The 22524-nt window shown below is 32.8% G+C and overlaps 1 protein-coding gene and 1 pseudogene across 2 annotated transcripts in view; one reads left to right on the forward strand and one right to left on the reverse strand.

Moving 5' to 3' along the window:
- CRY1 (cryptochrome circadian regulator 1) overlaps window positions 1-22524 on the reverse strand; it is a 73974-nt gene that overhangs the window by 22761 nt on the left and 28689 nt on the right. For both annotated transcript variants that reach the window (XM_064491690.1, XM_010996467.3), the window contains exon 2: window positions 1803-1911. In XM_064491690.1, the coding sequence (XP_064347760.1) occupies window positions 1803-1911 (109 nt within the window). The remainder of the gene's footprint in view (window positions 1-1802; window positions 1912-22524) is intronic.
- LOC105102976 (small ribosomal subunit protein eS8-like) lies at window positions 12488-13740 on the forward strand (annotated as a pseudogene).

The raw sequence follows: 22524 nt of genomic DNA on the forward strand, positions 1-22524 counted from the left end.
TGGGAAATAAGACTAGGAATTGTATTTTTTTTTAAATAAAGTTTTGACTTTTATTATCAGTTCAGACACAAAATATCAAGGTTACTGTGAACAAGTAATTTTGCTGCTCTAAGCTTTATTTTCTTTAATCTCCACAATAAAAAGACTGAACTAAGTGTTCCAGCTCTAACATATTCTAAATACACAGGTCAGGCATACCTTTTTTTATTTTATTTATTTTCATTTTTGATACAATTTTTAAAGGTCATATTTCATTTACAGTTATTACAAAATATTGGTTATAGTCCCCATGTTGTACAATATATCCTTTTAACCTGTCTTACACCTAATAGTTTGTACCTCTCATTCCCCCAACCCCAGCCTCACTGGTAACCACTAGTTTGTTTTCTATATCTGTGAAGACTAGGAGATTCTTAAGACTCTACCAAGTTAAAAAAAATTATAATTTTGTATTGTTGGTAGTATGTGAATTGTTACAACTTTTTGACCCAGAAAGTCTTCTAAGAATTATCTCACAAATGTACTGGCATATGTGAGCAAAGATACGCATATTTAGACAAGGATGGTCACTGACAACATTACTTCTGTTAGCAAAAGACCTCTGGAAAATAACTAAATGTTTAGCAGAAAGCTAGTGAAAGAAATTATATCCTTAAAAAATTAAAAATAGAACTGCCATATGATACAGCAATTCCACTCCTAGGTACTTATCTGAAGAAAATGAAAACACTAATTCAAAAAGATATATGTACCCCAATGTTTGCATCACCATTTACTATTTACAATAGTCAATAAATGGAAGCAATCTAAGTGCCCATCAACAGATGAATAGATAAAGAAGACAGACAGACACATACACACACATACATGCACACACACACATGGACTATTACTCAGCCATAAATAAGAATGAACTCTTGCCACCAGCAACAACATGGATAGACCTGGAAGGTATTATGCTTAGTGAAATAAGTCAGACAAGGAAAAATACTGGATGTTTTCACTTATATGTGGAATCTAAAACACGAAACAAGGAAACAAATATAACAAGACAGAAACAGGATCACAGATACGAAGAACAAACTAATGGTTACCAGAGGGGAGATGGGTAGAGGTAGGGGTGAAACAGATGAAGAAGATTAAGAGGTATAAACTATCTGTTATAAAATAAATAAATCACAGAGATGTAATGTACAGCTCAGGGAATACAGTCAATATTTTATAATAATTTTGTGTGGTGTGTAATCTATAAAATATTCAATCACTATGATATATACCTCAAACTAATATAATATTGTAAGTCCACTACACTAAAAAAAATTATAGCATATCTAAACAATGGAATACTATGATGAATACCATTTAAAAGACTAAGAGTAACAACAATCTTCAAAACATAGTTACATGAATAAAGCATGGCACAGATTGGTATAACATAGCGTGTTCTCCTCTTGGCTTTTAGAAGAGGGGGTGATAACATACACACACACCCAAAATATACATAAACACATATACATATGCATTCTTATTTATGTAAAGAATATTTCTAATAAATACACAAGAAACTGGTAGTAGTTGTTGCTTCCGGGAGGGAAACTAGCAGCTGAAGGTAGAAGAAAAATTATCTTTTCATTGTAAATCATTTTTTTCACCATTTGATTAAATAAAGGAAAAAACCCACAAATTTTTAATTTAAAAACACTTACATTCCCCACATTTAAATTACCTAAAATGCCTAATTTAACAATATATGTCTTCTCTGGCCAAGGATTATTATTTTATGCAAAGATTTTTCAAATTACCTTGAAAAGCCTGGGAAACACATCTGCTGGTTGTCCACGAATCACAAACAGACGAGAATTTAATTTTCGCAGATTGGCATCAAGGTCTTCAAGACACTGAAGCAAAAATCTATAGAGAAGAAAATTTTATTTAAATTCTTCAAAATACATATTTAGAAGATATGAAGTAATGCAAAATCATGTTATTCTAAAAGTTGAAATGTCAGCCCATCATCTTTTTACCTCTTATCAACTTATTATTTCTAATTGATATGTAAATTACTGTTTCCAAAAACCGTACTTATAATTTTCTTAAAAATTACATCACAAGTTTCTCAGTGTTTTAATGAAGTTCCTAAATTAAATCATTAACTTTTCATTAAATAATAATGACTGTTAGCAAAGTTCAATTTCTAAAAATCATATAAACAAATAATAAAATGAATTAATCTCATTGTGTAAACTTGGCAAAATAAATTCAAATTCGCATGAAAAGCCACCTTGAAAAATCCAGAACATTTTCTACTGAAAAAAAAGGGAAACATCAAATTTTAATCACAAGTGAATAATTTAAGAATTTAAGTAGTATTAAGGGATAATGTAATTAAGAGAGAGAAAGCATAAAGACCATTTTCAAGTTTCTAATATAATTAAACAAAAATAAATTGATAATAAATAGATGTTAAATTATGTGGCATTAAACTCTGTGAGTATAGAGAATATCCAATTAATTTTTTTCAAAAAAGGTTTCATGAGGCAGGTGGGGCTACAGATTTTTTTCAATGAAATAATTATTAACAAGGAATACACATGATAGATATATGGGGAAATTCTGGAGTAGCACCAGCAGACTGCTTACTGTGCATTTAATAGTGTGAAAAAATGGAGTGGTCCCCAAAAGCAAATCCAAAGAGATGTCATCCCTGGAAGGTTCAATCTCATTGTTTGCCTCACGTTAATCTTCTCTAACATTTCATTTAGATTCTGTTCTTCTTAGCTGGACACATCTTATTTCCTCTTTACTTTACTTCTTTTATGTTTTTAATCTTAAGGTTAAATATTAATCTTAAATATCTGTCTCCTTTTTCCACAGGTCATGCGTTCTTTCAGAATGATGACTGTGTCTTACTTGTGATGAGGAATGGTTAAGATGAATGGTAAGGAACTTCAGACAATACTACAGAGCTACAATAACCAAAACAGCATGGTATTGGTACAAAAACAGACATATGGATCAATGGAACAGAATACAGAGCTCAGAAATGAACCCACAAAATTTTGGTCAATTAGCCTTTGACAAAGGAGGCAAGAATATACAATGGAATAAAGACAGTCTCTTCAGCAAATGGTGTTGGGAAAACTGGACAGCAGCATGTAAATCTATGAAGTTACAATACTCCCTCACACCATACACAAAAATAAACTCAAAATGGATTAAAGACTTAAACATAAAACAAGACACAAGAAACCTCCTGGAAGAAAACATAGGCAAAACATTATCTCACATACATCTAAGCAATTATCTCCTACGGCAGTCTACCCAAGCAATAGAAATAAAAGCAAAAATAAACAAATGGGACCTAAATAAACTTACAAGCTCTTGCATAGCAAAGGAAACTATAAGCAAAACAAAATGACAAACTACAGAATGGGAGAAAATATTTGCAAAAGATGAAACTGACAAAGGCTTGTTTTCCAGAATATATAAAGAGCTCATATGACTTAATAAGAAAAAAACAAACAACCCAATCCAAAAATGGGCAGAAGACCTAAATAAGCAATTTTCCAAGGAAGACATATGAATGACCAATAGGCACATGAAAAAATGCTCAATATCACTAATTATCAGAGAAATTCAAATCAAAACTATAATGAGGTATCACCACACACCAGTCAGAATGGCCATCATTCAAAAGTCCACAAATGATAAATGCTGGAGAGGCTATGGAGAAAAGGGAACCCTCCTACACTGTTGGTGGGAATGCAGTTTGGTGCACCCATTGTGGAAAACCATACAGAGATTCCTCAAAAGACTAAAATCAGACTTACCATATGACCCAGCAATCCCACTCCTGGGCATGCATCCAGAAGGAACCCTAATTCAAAAAGACACCTGCACACCATAGTTCATAGCAGCACTATTTACAATAGCCAAGACATGGAAACAACCTAAATGTCCATCGACAGATGACTGGATAAAGAAGATGTGGTATATTTACACAATGGAATACTACTCAGCCATAAAACAACAACATAATGCCATTTGCAGCAAGATGGATGTCCCTGGAGAATGTCATTCTAAGTGAAGTAAGTCAGAAAGAGAAAGAAAAATACCATATGATATCACTCATATGTAGAATCTAAAAAAAAAAGAAGATGACAACAAATGAACTTATATATAAAACAGAAACATACTCACAGACATAGAATACAGACATGTGGTTGTCAGGAGGAGGGGGGTGGGAGGGATAGACCAGGAGTCAGAGATTTGTATTTGCTGACAGGTATATATAAAGTAGATAAACAAGTTTATACTGTATAGCACAGGGAAATATATACAATATCTTGTAGTAGCTCACAGCGAAAAAGAATATGAAAATGAATATATGTATATTCATGTATAACTGAAGAATTGTGCTATACACCAGAAATTGACACAACATGTAAACTGACTATAACTCAATTTAAAAAAAGATGAATGGGAAGGTATATTTCAGAATTGCATTGTCCACTATGGTAGTAGCCACCAGGCACATGTAGCCATTTAACTTTAATTAAAATATAAAAATTCAATTCTTTACTCACATTTGCCACATTTCAAGGCCTCTAAACGGCCACATATGTGGCTAGTAGGTAGCCACCATATTGGACAGCACAGGTGAAGAACATTTTCATCATTGCAGAAAGTTCTACTGGACAGCACTGTTCTATAAGGATGTTCCATCTAGATCATTTTGTTCTCCTTACCCATTCTGATGCCATCATTTCACCAAGAGAGTCTTGTTAATTTCTACAATTGTGGTTATTAGTGACATCAGTATACCTAGTCAAGTTTGATATTCTTTGTCCTTTAGGATTCATTATCTCTATGGGCTTGGGGAGTCTCAGTACAATACTCACAAGGATGTTAAAGACATCCCATTATTTCACCTTAGGAAGTCTCACAACTGTTTTTAAACAAATGGGAAACAAACCTCTCTATCCTCACATTTATGTTTCACCACATCTCCTTTCTGTCCTGGTTTGGAGTTACTTCCCTAATACTCCATCCCCATCCTAATCCATTACCGATGTACAAATATTTTGGGAAGAAGATTGTTGTTGTTATAGCAATATAAAAGCAACTGAGTTCTGTAAAATTATCCGTAACTATGAATAACTCATCATGTTTGGTGATAAGTATTTATTGGGAAGCATGTAGTTTCTATACTTGCTTGGTAAGAGTTTTTAGACCCTGTAGTACTCAGATCAAAATTGAAGAAATTGAATGAACTAGCAATTTTTAAGTTTTCTTAAATTTAAACAATACAAAACTTAAATGTCCCGGAAGGATAATCCAAGGCAGAGATAATCCTCAAATCTCTTTTGTGCTATTAGATTCAGTACCTTCTCTATCAGAGCTAAGCAGCAAGAGTTGTCCACATTTTACTTTATTGGAAGAAAAGTTTTTATGTAGTACAAGCAGGTCAATGAAAGACAGTAAGATGGGAAAAGAAAAAAAAAGGCCTGATTAATTTATAAAATGAGCAGGTAAACCTGGATTTGCTAATAATTAGCCCTTTATTTTTCCCTTTCATGTTCACAAGCTTAATAAGCATTCTTAATGCTTCTTAATAAACACCGTATAAACCAAACATTGTACAGTATGATGTGGACTGAAGCAATGAAAAAAGTTTTGTAACCAAAAAATTAATTTTGTTTCCATACTTCATAAAACAAAGGAATAGAAATTGTATTTAAGTATAGGGTCTTTCTCCCAGAGATGTTACTGATGGTGTTTTTCTTTCATAGTATGTTTTTCCTTCATTTACATCACTATAATTTCACATAAAAATTATAGAAGTACAGTGGACTTAAAAAGGTATTTTAGGAGAGATTGTGAAGAAAAGATAAAGAGCAGGATAGAGGAGAACACATGGTGATGTTGTCCTTTGTTATAAGACTTTTTGCCTTAAAACTACTGTATATATTATTTTTATAAAATAAAATTTATTTTGCATGTATCTACTTATGTTATTTGTGCAAGAGAAAATAAGTGGAAGGATACTCACCAAGCTATTAATAATAGCTACCCTTGGAGAGTGGGAGTTTGGGGTGGAAGTAAAGAAGAAAGACACATATGCTTATTTTTAACTTCATAAAAAGGTATAAAATTAGCATATGTTTCATCAAAGTAGAAGAAAACTGAGAAAAACTGTATCTACTGTAAACCTGGTTTAACACATAGTAAACATTTTTCCAAAATAAAAGACATACTTCTATGATATCAATTTTCATGGTTTCGCTGTATTCCATTGCACAGATGTCCCATGATTTAACAATTAAGAGTAACAAATTATTACCCTTCAATCAATCCTGAAAAATTCTAATTTCCTCATCTGTTAAATTAGGATAGTAATAGGTTCTATATCATAGCACTGTTGTGAGAGTTAAATACATTAATAAATGTGAAGTTCTTAGAACAGTGCCTGACCCATAGGAAGTAGGATTATTTATGTGTTATTATTTTTCAGTTCTCTTCTTCCTGCCACTTCTATTCTTGCTACAATAATTCTACTTGTCATCATTTGCTGGTATTATTTGCTGCAATGTCTTAAAATGGATATGCCTACCAACAATCTCTCTCCATTCTAATTCATTTTATACATAATACCAGATCTTCCTGAGACACACTTCCCTGTACAAAGGTCTTCAGAGACTCATTCCCTATAGAATAAATAACAAATTATTTTGTTTAATTAACTTAGGATTCCAGGTTTCTTTCCTACAACTCCTCTTTCCCTCTCACCAAACCAAACTATTTCCCTTTTCCCCACACATTCAATCTCTTGGAATTTGCTCCATGGTCTTCCCTAGGCCTAGAATACCTTTTCCAATTTCTATCTCTTCAAGCGCATATTCTATTAATCGTCAGTCTTCCATCTGAAAGTAATTTCCCCATCCTTTAAACTGTCAAAGGACATAATATACCTCATCCTAGAGAAACTTTCAGATTGTACCTTATACTATAACTATCATATACATATCACCTTCTGATGGATTTCAAATTAAGTACCTGTCTCATTCCTAACTATACAGTTTTCTTTATCTGTGTTTTGGTTTCTATATTTGAAAAATAAATCTCATCATGTGCCTTATACAATTTGTTGAAAAGATCATAAATAGAAGAAAATGACTTATAGAGTTGTCTTGAACATCTGTTGAAAGGATTAGAAACAGTATAAAATCACTAGTGTTGGTAGATATTCATTAAGCAGAAGTTATAATTATTCTCCCTTGGGAATAATTTATAGTTTAAAAAAAGTAACATGTATTTCTATATGTAAATAACTAGGCATGACAAAAGGAGACAATGAATTACTTGGATGCCTACAGTTATATACAGAATCATTCTGAACTCTTAACTTCCCTTGAATGTGACTTTGAACAAAGATTTGATGAAAATCTTTCCCACTGACAAGGCAAATGTGAATATGAATAAATATAAGAAGATACAGTGACCCTGAGTCAACTAATCTCTAAGTATATAATTCTTCCTTGACAGTACCATAAAATAAAATCTCTAGTATCCCAAGTTGAAAGTATCAACTCATTGATAGTAAGATTCTTTTTTTTTTTAGTGCTGAAGGAATAATGTTACTTCAAAGGGTACTGTATAAAGTCTAACCTTTCAGCCTTTACCCTAACCAGGAAGAGATTGAGCTCTGTCAGAGTTCAGATTCAACATGTTCCAGACAACACAACAATTTCAACTTTTCTGTTACAAATGGATGCGCCTCAAAAAAGGAATCCAATATTGAATGGAATGATTTAATATAATACATTGAAATTACATAGGGTACAATTTTTAATTGGAACATATTTTCAGACTCTATCCAATTTGGTATATTCACTGCTTTCTTGAAACCATACTCATTTGAAGGCTCAGCTAATAACGCTATTAACTACATGCAACAGATTGGTTTTTAAATAGGCCAAGTGGTAGTAACACTTACTACATCCCTTTGCGTAACATATTGCCTACATAGAAGAACAGTTCTGGTGTTATTTAATTACAATACTAATTACACCACTTCAAAGTAAAATGAAGAGATGTTAAGTGAGGTAATATACTTCTTTACTTTAAACATTTTAAGGAATTTTTTTACGTTTAGCGATCACTACCTTACTATTAGAAAAAAATTCCAGGCAGTGAGTTTCCTTATATCAGTTCCAAAAGATGATTTCAACATGAATCAACAGAAATAGTTTCTTAAAGTAGGTCATTGCTATAGAAACCAGTGGGAGGTTTGGTATACTCCCCATAACAATGACCTACTTTCCAGGCTGTGCTAGAACAGCTTTATATAACTAGAATTTCTAGTTCTGTCTATAAAATAGTCTAAAAAAGGCAATGGTAAGATACAACATAATCCCATTCCTGCTAAAAACAAGGCATTATGAATTAACATGTATCATATTAAAATAAAGCCATCTGGTTCTGCACTTTAGTTTATAAAATATATCTTATCACATGCTCAACAATGAAAAGTACATGAATATCTAAACCAAAACAATTCATTGCTAATCCTAGAGAACTGATTTAAAGAATATAAATTAAGATCATCAAAATCATATGCAAAATCTCTTCTATTCTCCATTTGAAACAACACAGTTAAATTTTTAAAAGTTAAAATTCTGGATACATTAATTATAATAAAGAAAAAATGGAGAATCTCAGTCATTAACGAGTCTATGGTGTTTTATCAGAAATTCAAAAATTATAAATAGCAATTTGTCTCTATAAATTGAATAAAGTTTACATATGCTTTTTTTATCCAGTTTGTAACAAGTTTTTAGGGCTTTCATCTAACATTATACAAATTATCAGAGTATTTGTGATATAAATTTTCCGTGAATAGTTTAATATTGGATAAGTATTAAATATGTACCTTAAAAGCAAATTTTGTATTTTGCCAGGCTCTGTTGGTGATAAATCAGTAGACCAATATCATGACACAATGTCACTTTTTATAGTGAATATTTTTCACTGCCCTCTTTTAAGTTCTGAAATGAAATTCACAGATAATATAACATATTCACATATACAATTTTAAAGCACTAACGTAATGCTCTAATATAATACATGGAAGAAGTTAAAGGAAAGTCATTTCTATTTTAAAAAGAAGTAATATTTACTTCCAGTAAGTAAATATCTAGCCATGACACAAGTAGACAATGAATTAGTTAGATTCCTACACCTACAAACAGAATCATTTAAAATTCAACAGCTACAAAAACAGAATGATACAGTTGCGTTACTGGTCACTTAAATACCACGAGTGGTATTGCCTTTGGTGACATGACTTTTTATACTATCAAGCAAGACTTATTTAGTGAAGTTCTGGACAAAGTGCAACCTTTCCTTGATTTACATGAATGATAAATGTATTTCAGGAACATTCACTGTATAGTAAAATTGTATGAAAAATACCTAGTGTTTACATACAAAACTGGATTTAGGTTCTAGAGTCAGAAAATCATGAATAAGTTTTTCACTTACATGAAACATCTGGCAAAATATCTGAAAGTTATGTGGGACTCGGGACAACTATTTATTCTGAGAGACTATCCTGAGCATTGCAAGAAGTCTTCCATTCTTGGCCTCTCCTCACTAATTCCACTAGCACCCTCCAATCACTGTGATGACCAAAAATTACCCCACAAATTCCTTAAATACCAACTAAGGAGTGACATTATTCATTATTCACATAATTTTCTTGATCTGAGGGAAACAAGATAAATGATAATGAGATCCCAATATTCAAGGAGCTTAAAATTTAGAAAAGAAACTTGAAAATATACATAATGTATATGAATACAATAGAAATTGTTATGGCAGAATGCAACATTTAAGAGATATATGAATACCATTAATTTGCTATGGAAAATCAAGGGGAGAAATCACCTGTAGGTTTTTTCTTTTTTTGAGATGGGGAGAAATTTAAGCAAAAATTTCAAGGTGATGATAGAAAGAAGCCTTGCTGTATTAATATAATTTTAATAGCTGGAGATAGGAAGGGAGAATTATTGGCTGTAGGACTGTAGCCTCTTTAAAGATTGGACTAGGCCTTGTTCACCACTTTCCTAGACAATGCTTGACATACAGTATAAGTTCAAAACATATTTATCTAATGAGTAACCAAATAAATAAATTAACAAAGGCAGGAGAAAGGGATTTTAAGGACTTGATTCAATAAGTCAATGGAGAATTAAGAAACATGAGAGGGAAAGAACATTCTCTAAATGTCTGTTATACTAGGTACTTTACATACACTATATTCCCAACAACTTTACAAGGTATATCATTTTAAAAATGAATATAAACCTCATCAAGGACATTTTCCAAAGTAACTTAGCTAAGCAATGAAATAAAATTTAATTTGGATATGTCTGACTCTAAACCCATGCTCTTTGCACTATATAATGCTACTTTCCTACAGGATATATGACAATGTAAAATATTTTAAGAAAATTAACTTAACAGGTTTAAGGACATAAAGATGATGAGAATATAGTTTTTGCCTTCATGATGGGGGATGAATATGTATGTCAATTAAGACAGAATACGTTAAATTACACTGAGGTAACAACTCCCAAAGCTCAGCTTCTTAAAATAACTAAAGTATATTTCTAATTCACACTACATACCAAGATCAGCCAAGGTATTTCTGCTTACATTTAATTGGTCAAAGCACATTGGTTACATGGCCAAGCCAAACTTCAAGATGGCAGAGGCATAAACCTTCAGGTGAATAATGGTGAACAATAATAACATCTACCATAATATCTAAACCAATGTTGATATATATGTACCATATAGTGCATTTCTTAATGAAGGGTATATTATGGCAGCATAGAAGAAATTTAACTCTGTGGAGGACGACCAGGGGAAAGGAGACAGGGGAAGGAATGAGGAAGAAAACATTTGAGCAGAGTTTAGAATCAACAGCTGTTGATCACAAGGATAAAGTAGGAAAGGCCAATCAAAGCAGAGAAAACAGTATCCTTAAATCAAGAAATTCAAAAGAATTGCGTGTGTGTGGTGGGGGGAGGACTGGAAGAATGACTACAAAGATGTATTTTCTAATACTAAGATGTATTTTCCCCCGACACAAGTGTTAATTTCAAAATATATTCAAAATCAATGACAAAAGAAACCGACCAACTTCTTTTGCTGACAGTACATTGGATTAAGATACCCCACAGAAATAACTGACAACAAGCTAACAAAAAACAGTAACAAAAGAAAACTTCTAAACATAATTCACTGGACTGCCCCCAAAATAAGAGGTTAATAAGCAGAGTGCTAAAGTCAGCTTTAGCCTCGAGGATTTCTATAGAGCCCTGGAAATCTTGAACATAATCCAGGTTGAGGGGGACAGGACATGGGCCCAAGACTTATCCAAGTGAAGAAACTAATAATAGACCCTCAGTATAAAGTCTGGGCTTCAAAGAGCTCCATCCACAGTTCAAATGTAAACAGGACATAAATCTTAATAGGACAGAACAGAACAGGAAGGAAACTTTCCTGTCTCTACTCAGTCTGGGTTGAAAGAAAACAAAATCTCCCATTCCTGAATAGAAAGAGAAAATACAGTAATTTTACAGTGGAGAAACCTGGCAAACACTACCTTAACCACATGATCAGAGTAAACATCATCAGTGTCAATTGTGATGATATCATGTACATCTTCATATAATGAGAAAAACATTTCATTTCTGTGATATTTTCCACAAAACCCATAACCCCAGTCTAATGATAAGAAAAACATCAGACAAATTCTAAACTGAGAGCCATTCTATAAGATACATGTATAGTACTCTAAATCAAAAAGGTCATAAAAAACAAGGAAAGCCTGAGGAACTGTCACATGACAGAGGAGACTAAGGAGACACATGACTAAATGCAATGAGGTATTTTGGGTGGGATCCCGGAACAGAAAAAAAAAAAATTAGTGGAAATTTGAATATAGTCTGGAGTTTAGCTAGTGCTACAATTTTTCAGTTTTGACAAAAGTATAGAGCTAATGTAAGATGTTAATATTAGGGGAAACTGGGTACAAAGTACACAAGAACTCTGTATTATCTTTATATGTTTTCTATAAATCTAAAATTATTTATTTTATTATAAAATTCTTGTGCATCCTTCTCTATGCATAATCTCAATGCAAATTCATGGATGGAAAGTGGTCCCAAACACCTCAAGCATATCATTACATTTAAAGTGGTCCTGGGTTGGCTGTGATCTGAGATTAAAAAAAAAAAATTACAAATCCTCTCTGGATTCTTAGCTTCAACCCATGCTTCAATTTCTACAGAAAAAGTTCCACCAAAATCAATCATAAAATAAAGAAACAAGAACTTAATCTGAGATGCAGAATGAGAGGCTTGAAAATGACTGAGAATTTTCCAGAATCACTGAAAAATACCAATGCAAGAAACTCATGTATCTCAAGCAGGGTAAGAAAGAGAGGGAGACAGGGCTGGAGATGGGAGGTGGCATGGAGGGGAGGTAATAAAGATAGAAATAAAGAACAGAAAAAAATCGGCAGAGATATAGAGAGGGAGAGATGAAGAAAGAGAAAGGATCCACATCTAGATACATCATGCTGAAACTACACAAAACCGAAGACAAAGACATAATATATAAAGCAGCCAGAGAATACCATAATCAATAAGTAAAGAATATTTTTTCAAGTATACATGGAATATTTATGAAAATTAACCCTGTACTAGGTCATAACACTGTACTCAACAAATTTAAAGGAACTAGTATCAATCATATATTTCGAAATTAAAAAACACTCCTCTAAACAACTTATGGGACAAAGAACATCATAACGGATTTTAGAAAATACCTAGAACTGAATGATAATGAAGAAAATATATCTAAAATGTGCAGAATATAAAACAGAAAAAAAAGTGGTACTAGAAGAAAATATATAGGCTTAAATGTTTACATTAGAAAAAAAGACTTCAAATTGAGTTATGAAAATAGCACAGAGTATCCTAAAAAAAAAAAAAAACCACAAAGAAGGAAATTATTTTCTAGCCAGTGCTGAGCAATGAGGATATTTTGGGACAGTAGACATATCTGGGGACAACTGGCACAAGTACCACAAGACAAAGAGCAAGAGAAAGGCCTACTACAAGAAGCAGAACTATGAGCTGCGAATCCCCACTGCCAACACTAAGACTAGACCCCGCCTCATACACACAGTCCATGTGCAGGGAGAAAAGGAAAAAGTACCATGCCTTGAAGCGGGACGTGGGTAACTTCTCCTGGGGCTCGGAGTATTGCATGTGCAAAATGAGGATTAGATGTTGTCTACAACGCCTCCAACAATAAACTGGTCTGTACCAAGACCCTGGTGAAGAACTGCATCATGCTTATTGACAGCACACCACACAGACAGCAGTAGGAGTGCCGCTATGCACTGCCCCTAGGCTGCAAGAAGGGAGCCAAGCTGACACCTAAAGACAGAGAGAGAGACATTAAACAAAAACTGATCAAAGAAAACTCAAAAGAAATATGCCAAAGTTATCAGTCTTCTGAAGGAACAGTTCTAGCAGGGCAAGCTTCTTGCATGCATTGTTTCAAGATCAGACCAGTGTAGCCAAGCAGATTGGCTTTGTGCTAGAGGGCAAGACACTTGAGTTCTATCTGAGGAAAATCAAGGCTTGGAAAGGCAAATGAATCCTCCGCCCTCCTTTCTTAGCTCAAGTAATAAAGATGTTTATTGTTCTATGAAAACAAAAGAAAAAAGAGAAGAGAGAAAGAAGGAAATGATCAAGAGTAGGAATTAGTGAACATAGAACACAAATACATAATAGAAACAACAAACCCAAAGTTTATTATTCAAAGAGATAATAATATAAACCTCTGACAAGATAAATTAAGGGAAAAAGTGAGAGAAGCCAAAATAAGCACTATTAAGAATAATAAAGGGAATATAATCACAGATGTTGCAGAGGTTAAACAGAAAATAAGATAGCATGAATAATTTTATGCAAATAAATTTGAAATGGATAAATTCCTTACCAAAACTGCCTCAAGAAGAAATTTAAACTTACCAAAACTGACTCAAGAGCAAAAAAAGAAGTTGTTAAAAATCTTAAAAGGAAAACACAAGAGACCAGTCAGCTTTACAGATGAATTCTACCAAACATTCATGGAAGATAGCTTTAATTTTATAGAGGATTCTAACCTCAAACAAAAACAGACAAAAAAGGAAAACACTTCAACTCACTTTATGAGGTTAGGTTTACCTTGACACCAAGAGCTGACGAGAACGGTACAAAAGGAAAATTACAAACCAATCTCAATCATAAGCATACCATATTAGCAAATCAAATCCAGCAATACATTAAAAAATATACATCATGATCAAGCTGGGCTTATCTACAGAATGTTTGTTAGTTTAACGTTAAAAATTGGTTAATGTATTCACTTCATTCATAGAATGAAAGAAAAAAATCATATGACCAAGTGAACATACACAGAAAGAGTAGCTACTAAATTCAATTTACATTTAGCCTCAACAAACTAGGACAAGAAGGTAACTTTCTTAATGTGAAAAAGGGCATCCACAAAAATACAGAAAACATATTTAATGGTAAAATGTTGTCAGGGATGCCTGCTATAACTACTTCTATTCATCCTGGTACTAGTAGGCCTAACCAATGTAGTAATAGAACAAGAGATGAAAGTTATAAGGATGGGAAAGGAAGAAACAAAAGCATGATTATTTACAGATGTATTGATACTATCAATACATAAAAAATACACAGAAAAATTATTAGAATTAATAACAGAGTTTCTTACTACTAATAACAGAATTAATAATAGAGTTTCCATTCAATTTCTGGAATCAGTTTACACCAATACAATCTATGTAACTTAAGCCTCTTCTGATCTCAAAAATCAAACAAAGCTATTTATAATCTAGAACTCTTTTTTCTGTCTAATTTTAGAAACCACTGCATTGTGACTCCATCAGATTAGGCCAAAATCAAGTATAAGATATACTTTTAGGCTTTAAAGGATTTACATACAACTAAATAAAACTTGCCCAACACGTGTTCAAAAGCATGCTTTCTGAGATGTGTGTAATGCTTTTCAGTAGTCTATTAGAAATTTCTCTCCTTCAGAAAAATACTTGTTAAGTGTCAATTATATCTCAATAAAGACAGGAAAAGATTTAATAAAATTTCTATTTTCACCTTCGAAAAGTAAGACTAAAACGGTAAAAAAAAAAAAAGTCTTCTTTTTAAAAAATCTATGACTTAGCACATGTCACATAGGTCTGTTTGAGGTTTGGCTAATGGTCAAGTACTTCCCTATACTGATATTATTGCAAAAAGTGATATTCACATTATGCAATCTATCAATCCATTTATGAATCATAAATTTATTGAGATCTTACTGACATTGTTGTGGGCCCTGGGGTAAAAAGAAAACAAAATTAAGTGCCTGGTGTCATGAAATTTGCATGTTAGATAATGATGATGATGACAACAATAACAGCTACAAACTGTTAGAAAGTGTGTACCAAGCACTAACCACTTTACAGGTGTATATGCAACAACCCTTTGATATAGGTACTTCCCTCATATGCAAATGAGGAACTGAGGCATAGAGAGGCTAAGTATATACCCCCAGGACATAAGAATAAAAAACTCCGAAGACTCCACCAAAAGACTATTATAAATAATAAATGAATACAGTAAAGTTACAGGGTACAAAATCAATATACATAAATCTGTTGCATTTCTATACGCTGACAACAAACTAACAGAAAGAGAAATTAAGAAAACCATTCCATTTACAATCACAAATAAAAGAATAAAATACCTAGGAATCAATTTAACCAATAAAGTGAAAGACATGTACACCTGTCACTTATATAATATTGTACATCAACTATAATTTTTTAAAATGCTATGCAAAGAATGCCAATTATCAAAAAAATTAAAAACCAAATAAACTCAGAGAATAAAAAGATGTGAAGCAAAAGCAGGAATAAATAGTAAAGGAAAAAACCTAATAATAGCACCATCAGTTTAAAGAACTGGTTGTTTGTGAAAAGTAATGGTTAGATAAATCATTGGCTAACTAATTTAAAGCAAAAAAGAAAAAGAAAAACAACTAAATATCTCAGCAGAAATGATAAAAGGGAATATCTGCAAATACAGAGGAAAATAAAAGAATCAAAAATTAAAAAAAAGAAAATGAAAAGCATGTACACTGAAAACTGTAAGACATTGTTGAATGAAATTGAAGAAGACACAAAGAAATGGAAGGATATTCCCTACTCATGGGCTAGAAGAATTAACATTGTTAATACCATACTACCTGAAGATTCAATGCAATGCCCATTAAAATCCCAATGACATTTTTCACAAAACAAAAGATACTAAGATTTATATGGAAACACAAAAGCTCCCAAATAGCGAAAGCAATCCTGAGAAAAAAGAGCAAAACTGGAGATATCATACTCCTTGATCTCAAATTATATTACAAAGCTATAGTAATCAAAATGGCATGGTATTGGCAGAAAAACAGACACATGGATAAATATTAAAGAATTGAGAGCCTAGAAATAAACTCATGAATATACGGACAACTAATTTATAACAAAGGAACCAAGAAAATACGATGGAGAAAGGAAAGTCTCTTCAATAAACAGTGCTGAGAAAACTGGACAGCACCATGCAAAAGAATGAAACTAGACCACTATCTTACACCAAAAATTAACTCAAAATGGATTAAAGACTTTGACAGAAGACGGGAAACCATAAAACTCCTAGAAGAAAACATAGGCAGTATGCTCTTTGCCATCAGTCTTAATCTTTTTGGATATGTTTCCTCAGGTAACAAGACAAAAGCAAAAATAAACAAATGAGACTACATCAAACTAAAAGGCTCCTGCACAGTAAAGGAAACATCCAAACAAACAAACAAAAAAACCCAAACAACAACCTATCAAATGGAAGAAGGAGAAGGTACTTCCCAATCACATATTTGATAAGGGGCTAATATCCAAAATATATAAAGAACTCAAAACAAAACCAAACAATACAATTTAAAAAATGGACAGAGGATCTGAAGAGATACTTTTACAAAGATTACATACAGATGGCTGACAGCAAATGAAAATATGTTCAACATCACTAATTAGGGAAATGCAAATCAAAACCACCATGAAATATCACCTCACATTTGTTAAAATGGCTATTATCAAAAAGACAAGAAATTATAGTGTTGAAGAGGATGTGGAAAAAAGGGAACCCTTGTACACTGTTCATGGGAATGTAAATTGGTATAGCTACTATGGAAAACAGTTTGAAGATTCCTCAAAAAATTAAGAATGGAACTAACATATGATCCAGCTATCCAGTTTCTGGTTATTTATCTGAGGAATATGAAAACACTAATCCAAAAAGATATATTTACTCCTATATTCACTGCAGCATTATTTACAAGAGCCAGGATATAGGAACAACCATTTACAGATGAATGGATGAAGAAGATGTCGTATATATGTAAAATGGAATACTACTCAGCCTTAAAAAGATGAAATCTTGCCATGTGCACAAACATGGATGGACCTTGAGGGTATTGTGCTAGTAAGTGAAATAAGTCAGATACAGAAAGACAAATACCATATGATTTCACTTATGAGGATTATATTTTAAAAAACAAAATAACTGAAAAAACAAAACAAAAACAAACACAGATATAGAGAACAGACTGGTGGTTACCAGAGGGGATAGGGGGTGCAAAATGGGTAAAGGGGGTCAACTGTATGGTGACTGTATTGGTGGTAAGCATGCAGTAGTGTAAACATAAATTGAATTATAATGTACACATGAAATTTATATGTTATAAATCAATGTTACCATAATAATAATAATAATAGTAATAATAATAATAAATATAGGAATTTTTTGAAAGGTTTTGAGTAGAGGTTGATATGACATAACTTTGAAAGTAATCACTTGGGCTTCTGGGCAAAAAATGAGTATCAGGCAAAAGGCAGAAATAGGAAGACCACTCAGGAGGCTATTATACTACTTTAAAGGAGAGATGATGGTAGTATGAATAAGAGTGCTAATAGTGAAAATGATAAGAACAGCTGGAATCTGGGTAGAAGTTCAAGAGGTAATATAGCAAAGAAAGTGGGATTACTAAATCTGGAGTCCAAGCTAGACATGTGGGTGGAAGATATAAAATTGGAAGTCATCAGTACATATATGGTAGTAACAAGACTATATAAAGGAAGAGAAGAACTGATGAAAGAAAAGACCTTCACTTTGAATGAACAGAAGGAATGACAGACAGAAGGACAGAAAGAAGGCTGGGGAGAGAAAAGGAAAAAGAAAAGGATAAAATGAGGTCTGCCTATACAGAAGCAAAGGGAAGATGCATGTATTCCTGGAGGGAAATATGGATAAAGTGACTGAAAGAAGGAAGGGAGGGAGAGAAGACAGTTAAATGGGATAAAGATGCAATGATACATGGGAGAGAAAAGTAAGAACACATGACAGAAAGAAGCAAGAGTATATGGGACAGAAAAGCAAAGACTAATGGAAAGAGATGCAAGAATGAAAAAGGACAGAGTACAGTAAAAAGGTCAAAAAAAGGGAGAGAAGGAGGTAGCATGGAATAATCAAACTAAAATTTGAGAATCCTAAGTTTTATGCAGTTTTCAATAAGAAAAAAGGGTCAATTTTATTCAATTACTAGTAAGAGTTATGAACCAGTCACAGACCTCAAACACATTCCATTAATTTCATAGTTGAAAATAAGAAACATTTCTTTACAGATGCTATATAACTATATCCAACCTATTCTATGCTTAGAGAAAGAAATACAAGAAGAGAAACTAAATGAACCCAAGTATTATTCCATCATTTCTAATTTGGTTAACAGACTCATTTAGATTCACATTAACTTTTACTCTCTTTAGAGACATTTGAGAATTAAGTATTAGTTATCTAAAAAAATGAAGAAGCACACATTCTGAGGTACATTCTTTTATTCATACAATCAACATCCGGGTATCTACTCAGGACAAACAAAAAATCCAGAATTCCAATCCCTGGAGCCTCTAAGTACAACAAGAATAAGATATAAAAATTCATTATTATAATAATTAGTACATTGTATTATTGAAGTCCCCACTGTTGAAGGACATGTAAAAGGAAGACAATTATGCTGAGGAAGATCTCTAAAGTTGTACAAAGATATGACTGATGTGGGTCTTTTAGTATTTATCACAGCACTTTGTGACAGCAGGTTAAGTCAAGTCTTTACCTGAAGTATTTTTAACTTCTGAGGTTAATTTACTAGGTATAAGGCTATGTAACTGATGTCTCCCTAATCCCCAAATCACAAAGGTACTTGAAATCTAAGACTTTTACTATTCCATGTGTATTTTTACAAACCATTGCATTGTCACACTAAGAGAATGGGCCAAAAATCACATTTAACATCAATTTCTAGGCTTCAGAGGATTAAAATGGAACTAAATAAAATCTGTTCAATACACTTACAAAAACAAAAGACAGAGTTACATATACTGGTTTTCTAATATTCCTACCAGTTAATTCTCTTCAAATAATGCTAATTTTACTCTACATATAATTCAACTTTTTCAGAGATTTTCATGGTAGTAGGACTGAGGAGGAAGAAGAGAAGGAGAAGGAGAAGAAGAAGGGGGAGAAGGGGGAGGAGGAGGGTGAAAAGGAACAAGTTTTCATTACAGAAGAATTCCAAGTAATAAATATAGAATGAATGAAAAATATCATGATTAGAATAGCACATAATAACTGCTTCAGGCAAGATCTACTGATGAAAATTGAAATTAATGTCTGAAAATACAAAAAGAAAGAGAGTATTTATATAATCTCAAAGTATCTCTTCCAAAATATTTATTAATTATAAAGGAAAAACAGTAATTTTATAGTGGAGAAATCTGGTAGATACTATCTTAACCACATGATCAAGGATAATATCTTCAGTAATAAGACATACTGATAAACTTTAACCCCTGATATGAGAAGGCCATATCACTTCTGTGGTATTTTTCAAAAATTCAAAACCTCAGTCTAATCATGAGAAAACATCAGATACGTCCAAATTGAGGGACATCCTACAAAATGCCTGACTAGTACTTTTAAAAGTCTCAGGGCCTTGAAAGACAAGGAAAGACTGAGAAAACGTCAACAGCCAGAAGAAATTAAGGAGACATGACAACTAAATGCAATATGGAATCCTGGACTGGACTCTGGGACATAAAAAACATTAGTGGAAAAATCAGCAAAATCCAAATAAAATTTGTAGTTTCATTAACACCATTGTTACCTATGCCAATTTCTTAATTTTGATAACTGTACTATGGTTACATTAGGTGTTAACATTAAGAGATGCTGGGTAAAGGGTGTATGGTAACTATTATTTCTGCAACTCTTCTATAAGCCTAAAATTATTTCAAAATAAAAATAAAACAAAAGAAAATAGATGAATCAGAGAATTGCATCCTGAAATAAACAGGTCTGGGAAGTTTTTTCCCACATGGATATTACTTCCATATCTCTACCAGTAGTAATCACTTGAATACTTCCATCCATGCATTTACTCATTTAACAAATAAACAGTTGTCTACTATGTGCTAGGCACGTATTACAGAGAAAAATAAAGTAGGGAGTGTCAAAATGGTGAAATGGGATTGCTGTTTTATGGGCTGATTAAAGAAGATGACATTAACAAGGTGATACTTAGCCGGGTTCTGAAGGGAGGTAGTAAGCAAAGTGGATTATTTGGGGAAAGGGAACAGCAAGTACAACGGCCTAGAAATTCAATGCCATGTTTGAGGAAAAGCAAGATGGCCAGTATGGTTGTAGTCCAGTGAGGGTCAGGAAGAGGGCAAAAAAATAACATAAGGTGAGAAAATTATGTGGGGTTGCCTTGGCCACTTAAGAACTTTCTTTGGCTTTTATGCCAAAAGAAATGGAAAGCAACTAGAAGGATATGAGCACAGGAGTGACATGAAGGTTTTACAGGGTAATTCTGACTATTGTGTGAAAACTGGGGCTTAGGAGTGGAGATAGAGAAATCAATTATGGCAGTTATCAGGTAACAGATAACGATGCTTCGGTCAGGCTGTAATCAATGAAGGGAATGAGAAGTGACTGGATTCTGGATATATTTTTAAGATATAACCTATAGGTTTACCTGAAAGATTAAATGTGAGGTATGAGAGAAAGAGAGCAGTTGAGGTTGATTCCAAATTCAGACTACATTATAGGATGAAATTTCTATTCACTGAGATGGAAGAACACAAGACAAAGCTTTGGGGATATTGTTGTTTGTTTCAAGAGGTGGAAATAAAGTCTTCAGTTTTAACTTTTGTTCATATACATTATTTCCTTCTTTTCATTTTCAGGGTTTTTTTTTTTTTTTAATACTTTTTTCAACTTCTTGGAAATGAACGCTAAGGTTTCAGATATTTCAGTCTTTCTTACTTTCAATTTTATATATTTAGGGCCAGAAATATCTTCAGCTGTATCCCATAAATTTTGATACATCATTGTCATGATCATTTAGTTCAAAATATTTTCAAATTTCCACTGCAATTTCTTCTTTATTATTTATAATAATGCTTAATTATCAGCATTTGGGAATTTTCTAATTATCTTTCTGTTTTCGATTATGACCTTATTTCATTGTGCTCAGAGAACATATTCTGTTATTTCAATGTTTTGAAATAAAAGTTTTGCTTTATGACCCAGGATACAATTAATTTTCTTCTGCACTTGAAAAGAATATGTATACTATAGGTGTTGGATAAAATGCTTCTTTTTCTTGTCTGTTGGCTGTGATTAGGACTTTCAATACTATGCTACATAAAAGTGGTGAGAGTGGGCACCCTTCTCTTGTTCCTGAATTCAGTGGGAAGGCTTTCAATTTTCCACCCTTGAGTATTATGTTAGCTGTGGGTCTGTCATAAACACCTTTTTTAATGTTGAAATGTGCTCTCTATACCCACTTTGGTAAGCGTTTTTATCATAAATGGGTTTTGAACTTTGTCAAATGCTTTTCCTGTGTCTCTTGAGATAATCATCTGGTTTTTGTCTTTTCTTTTGTTAATATGGTTTATCACGTTGATTGGTTGTGTATGTTAAACCATCCTTGCAATGCTGGAATGAATCCAACCCGATCACGGTGTATGGTTTTCTTTATGTATCAATTCTGTTTGCTAATATCTGTTGAGAATTTTTGTATCTATATTCATCAAAGATATTGGCCTATAATTTTCTTTTTTTGTAGTGTCTGTGTGGTTTTGGTATCAGGGTGATGGTGCCTTCACAGAATAAATATGACAGTTTCTCCTCTTCAGTTTTTTTGGGAGTACTCTGACCAGGCTAGGCATACGTTCTTTGTATTTTTGGTAAAATTCCCCAATGAAGCTGTCTG

This window comes from Camelus dromedarius, chromosome 11, assembly GCF_036321535.1.
Source record: "Camelus dromedarius isolate mCamDro1 chromosome 11, mCamDro1.pat, whole genome shotgun sequence".
In the NCBI taxonomy this organism is placed as follows: domain Eukaryota; kingdom Metazoa; phylum Chordata; class Mammalia; order Artiodactyla; family Camelidae; genus Camelus; species Camelus dromedarius.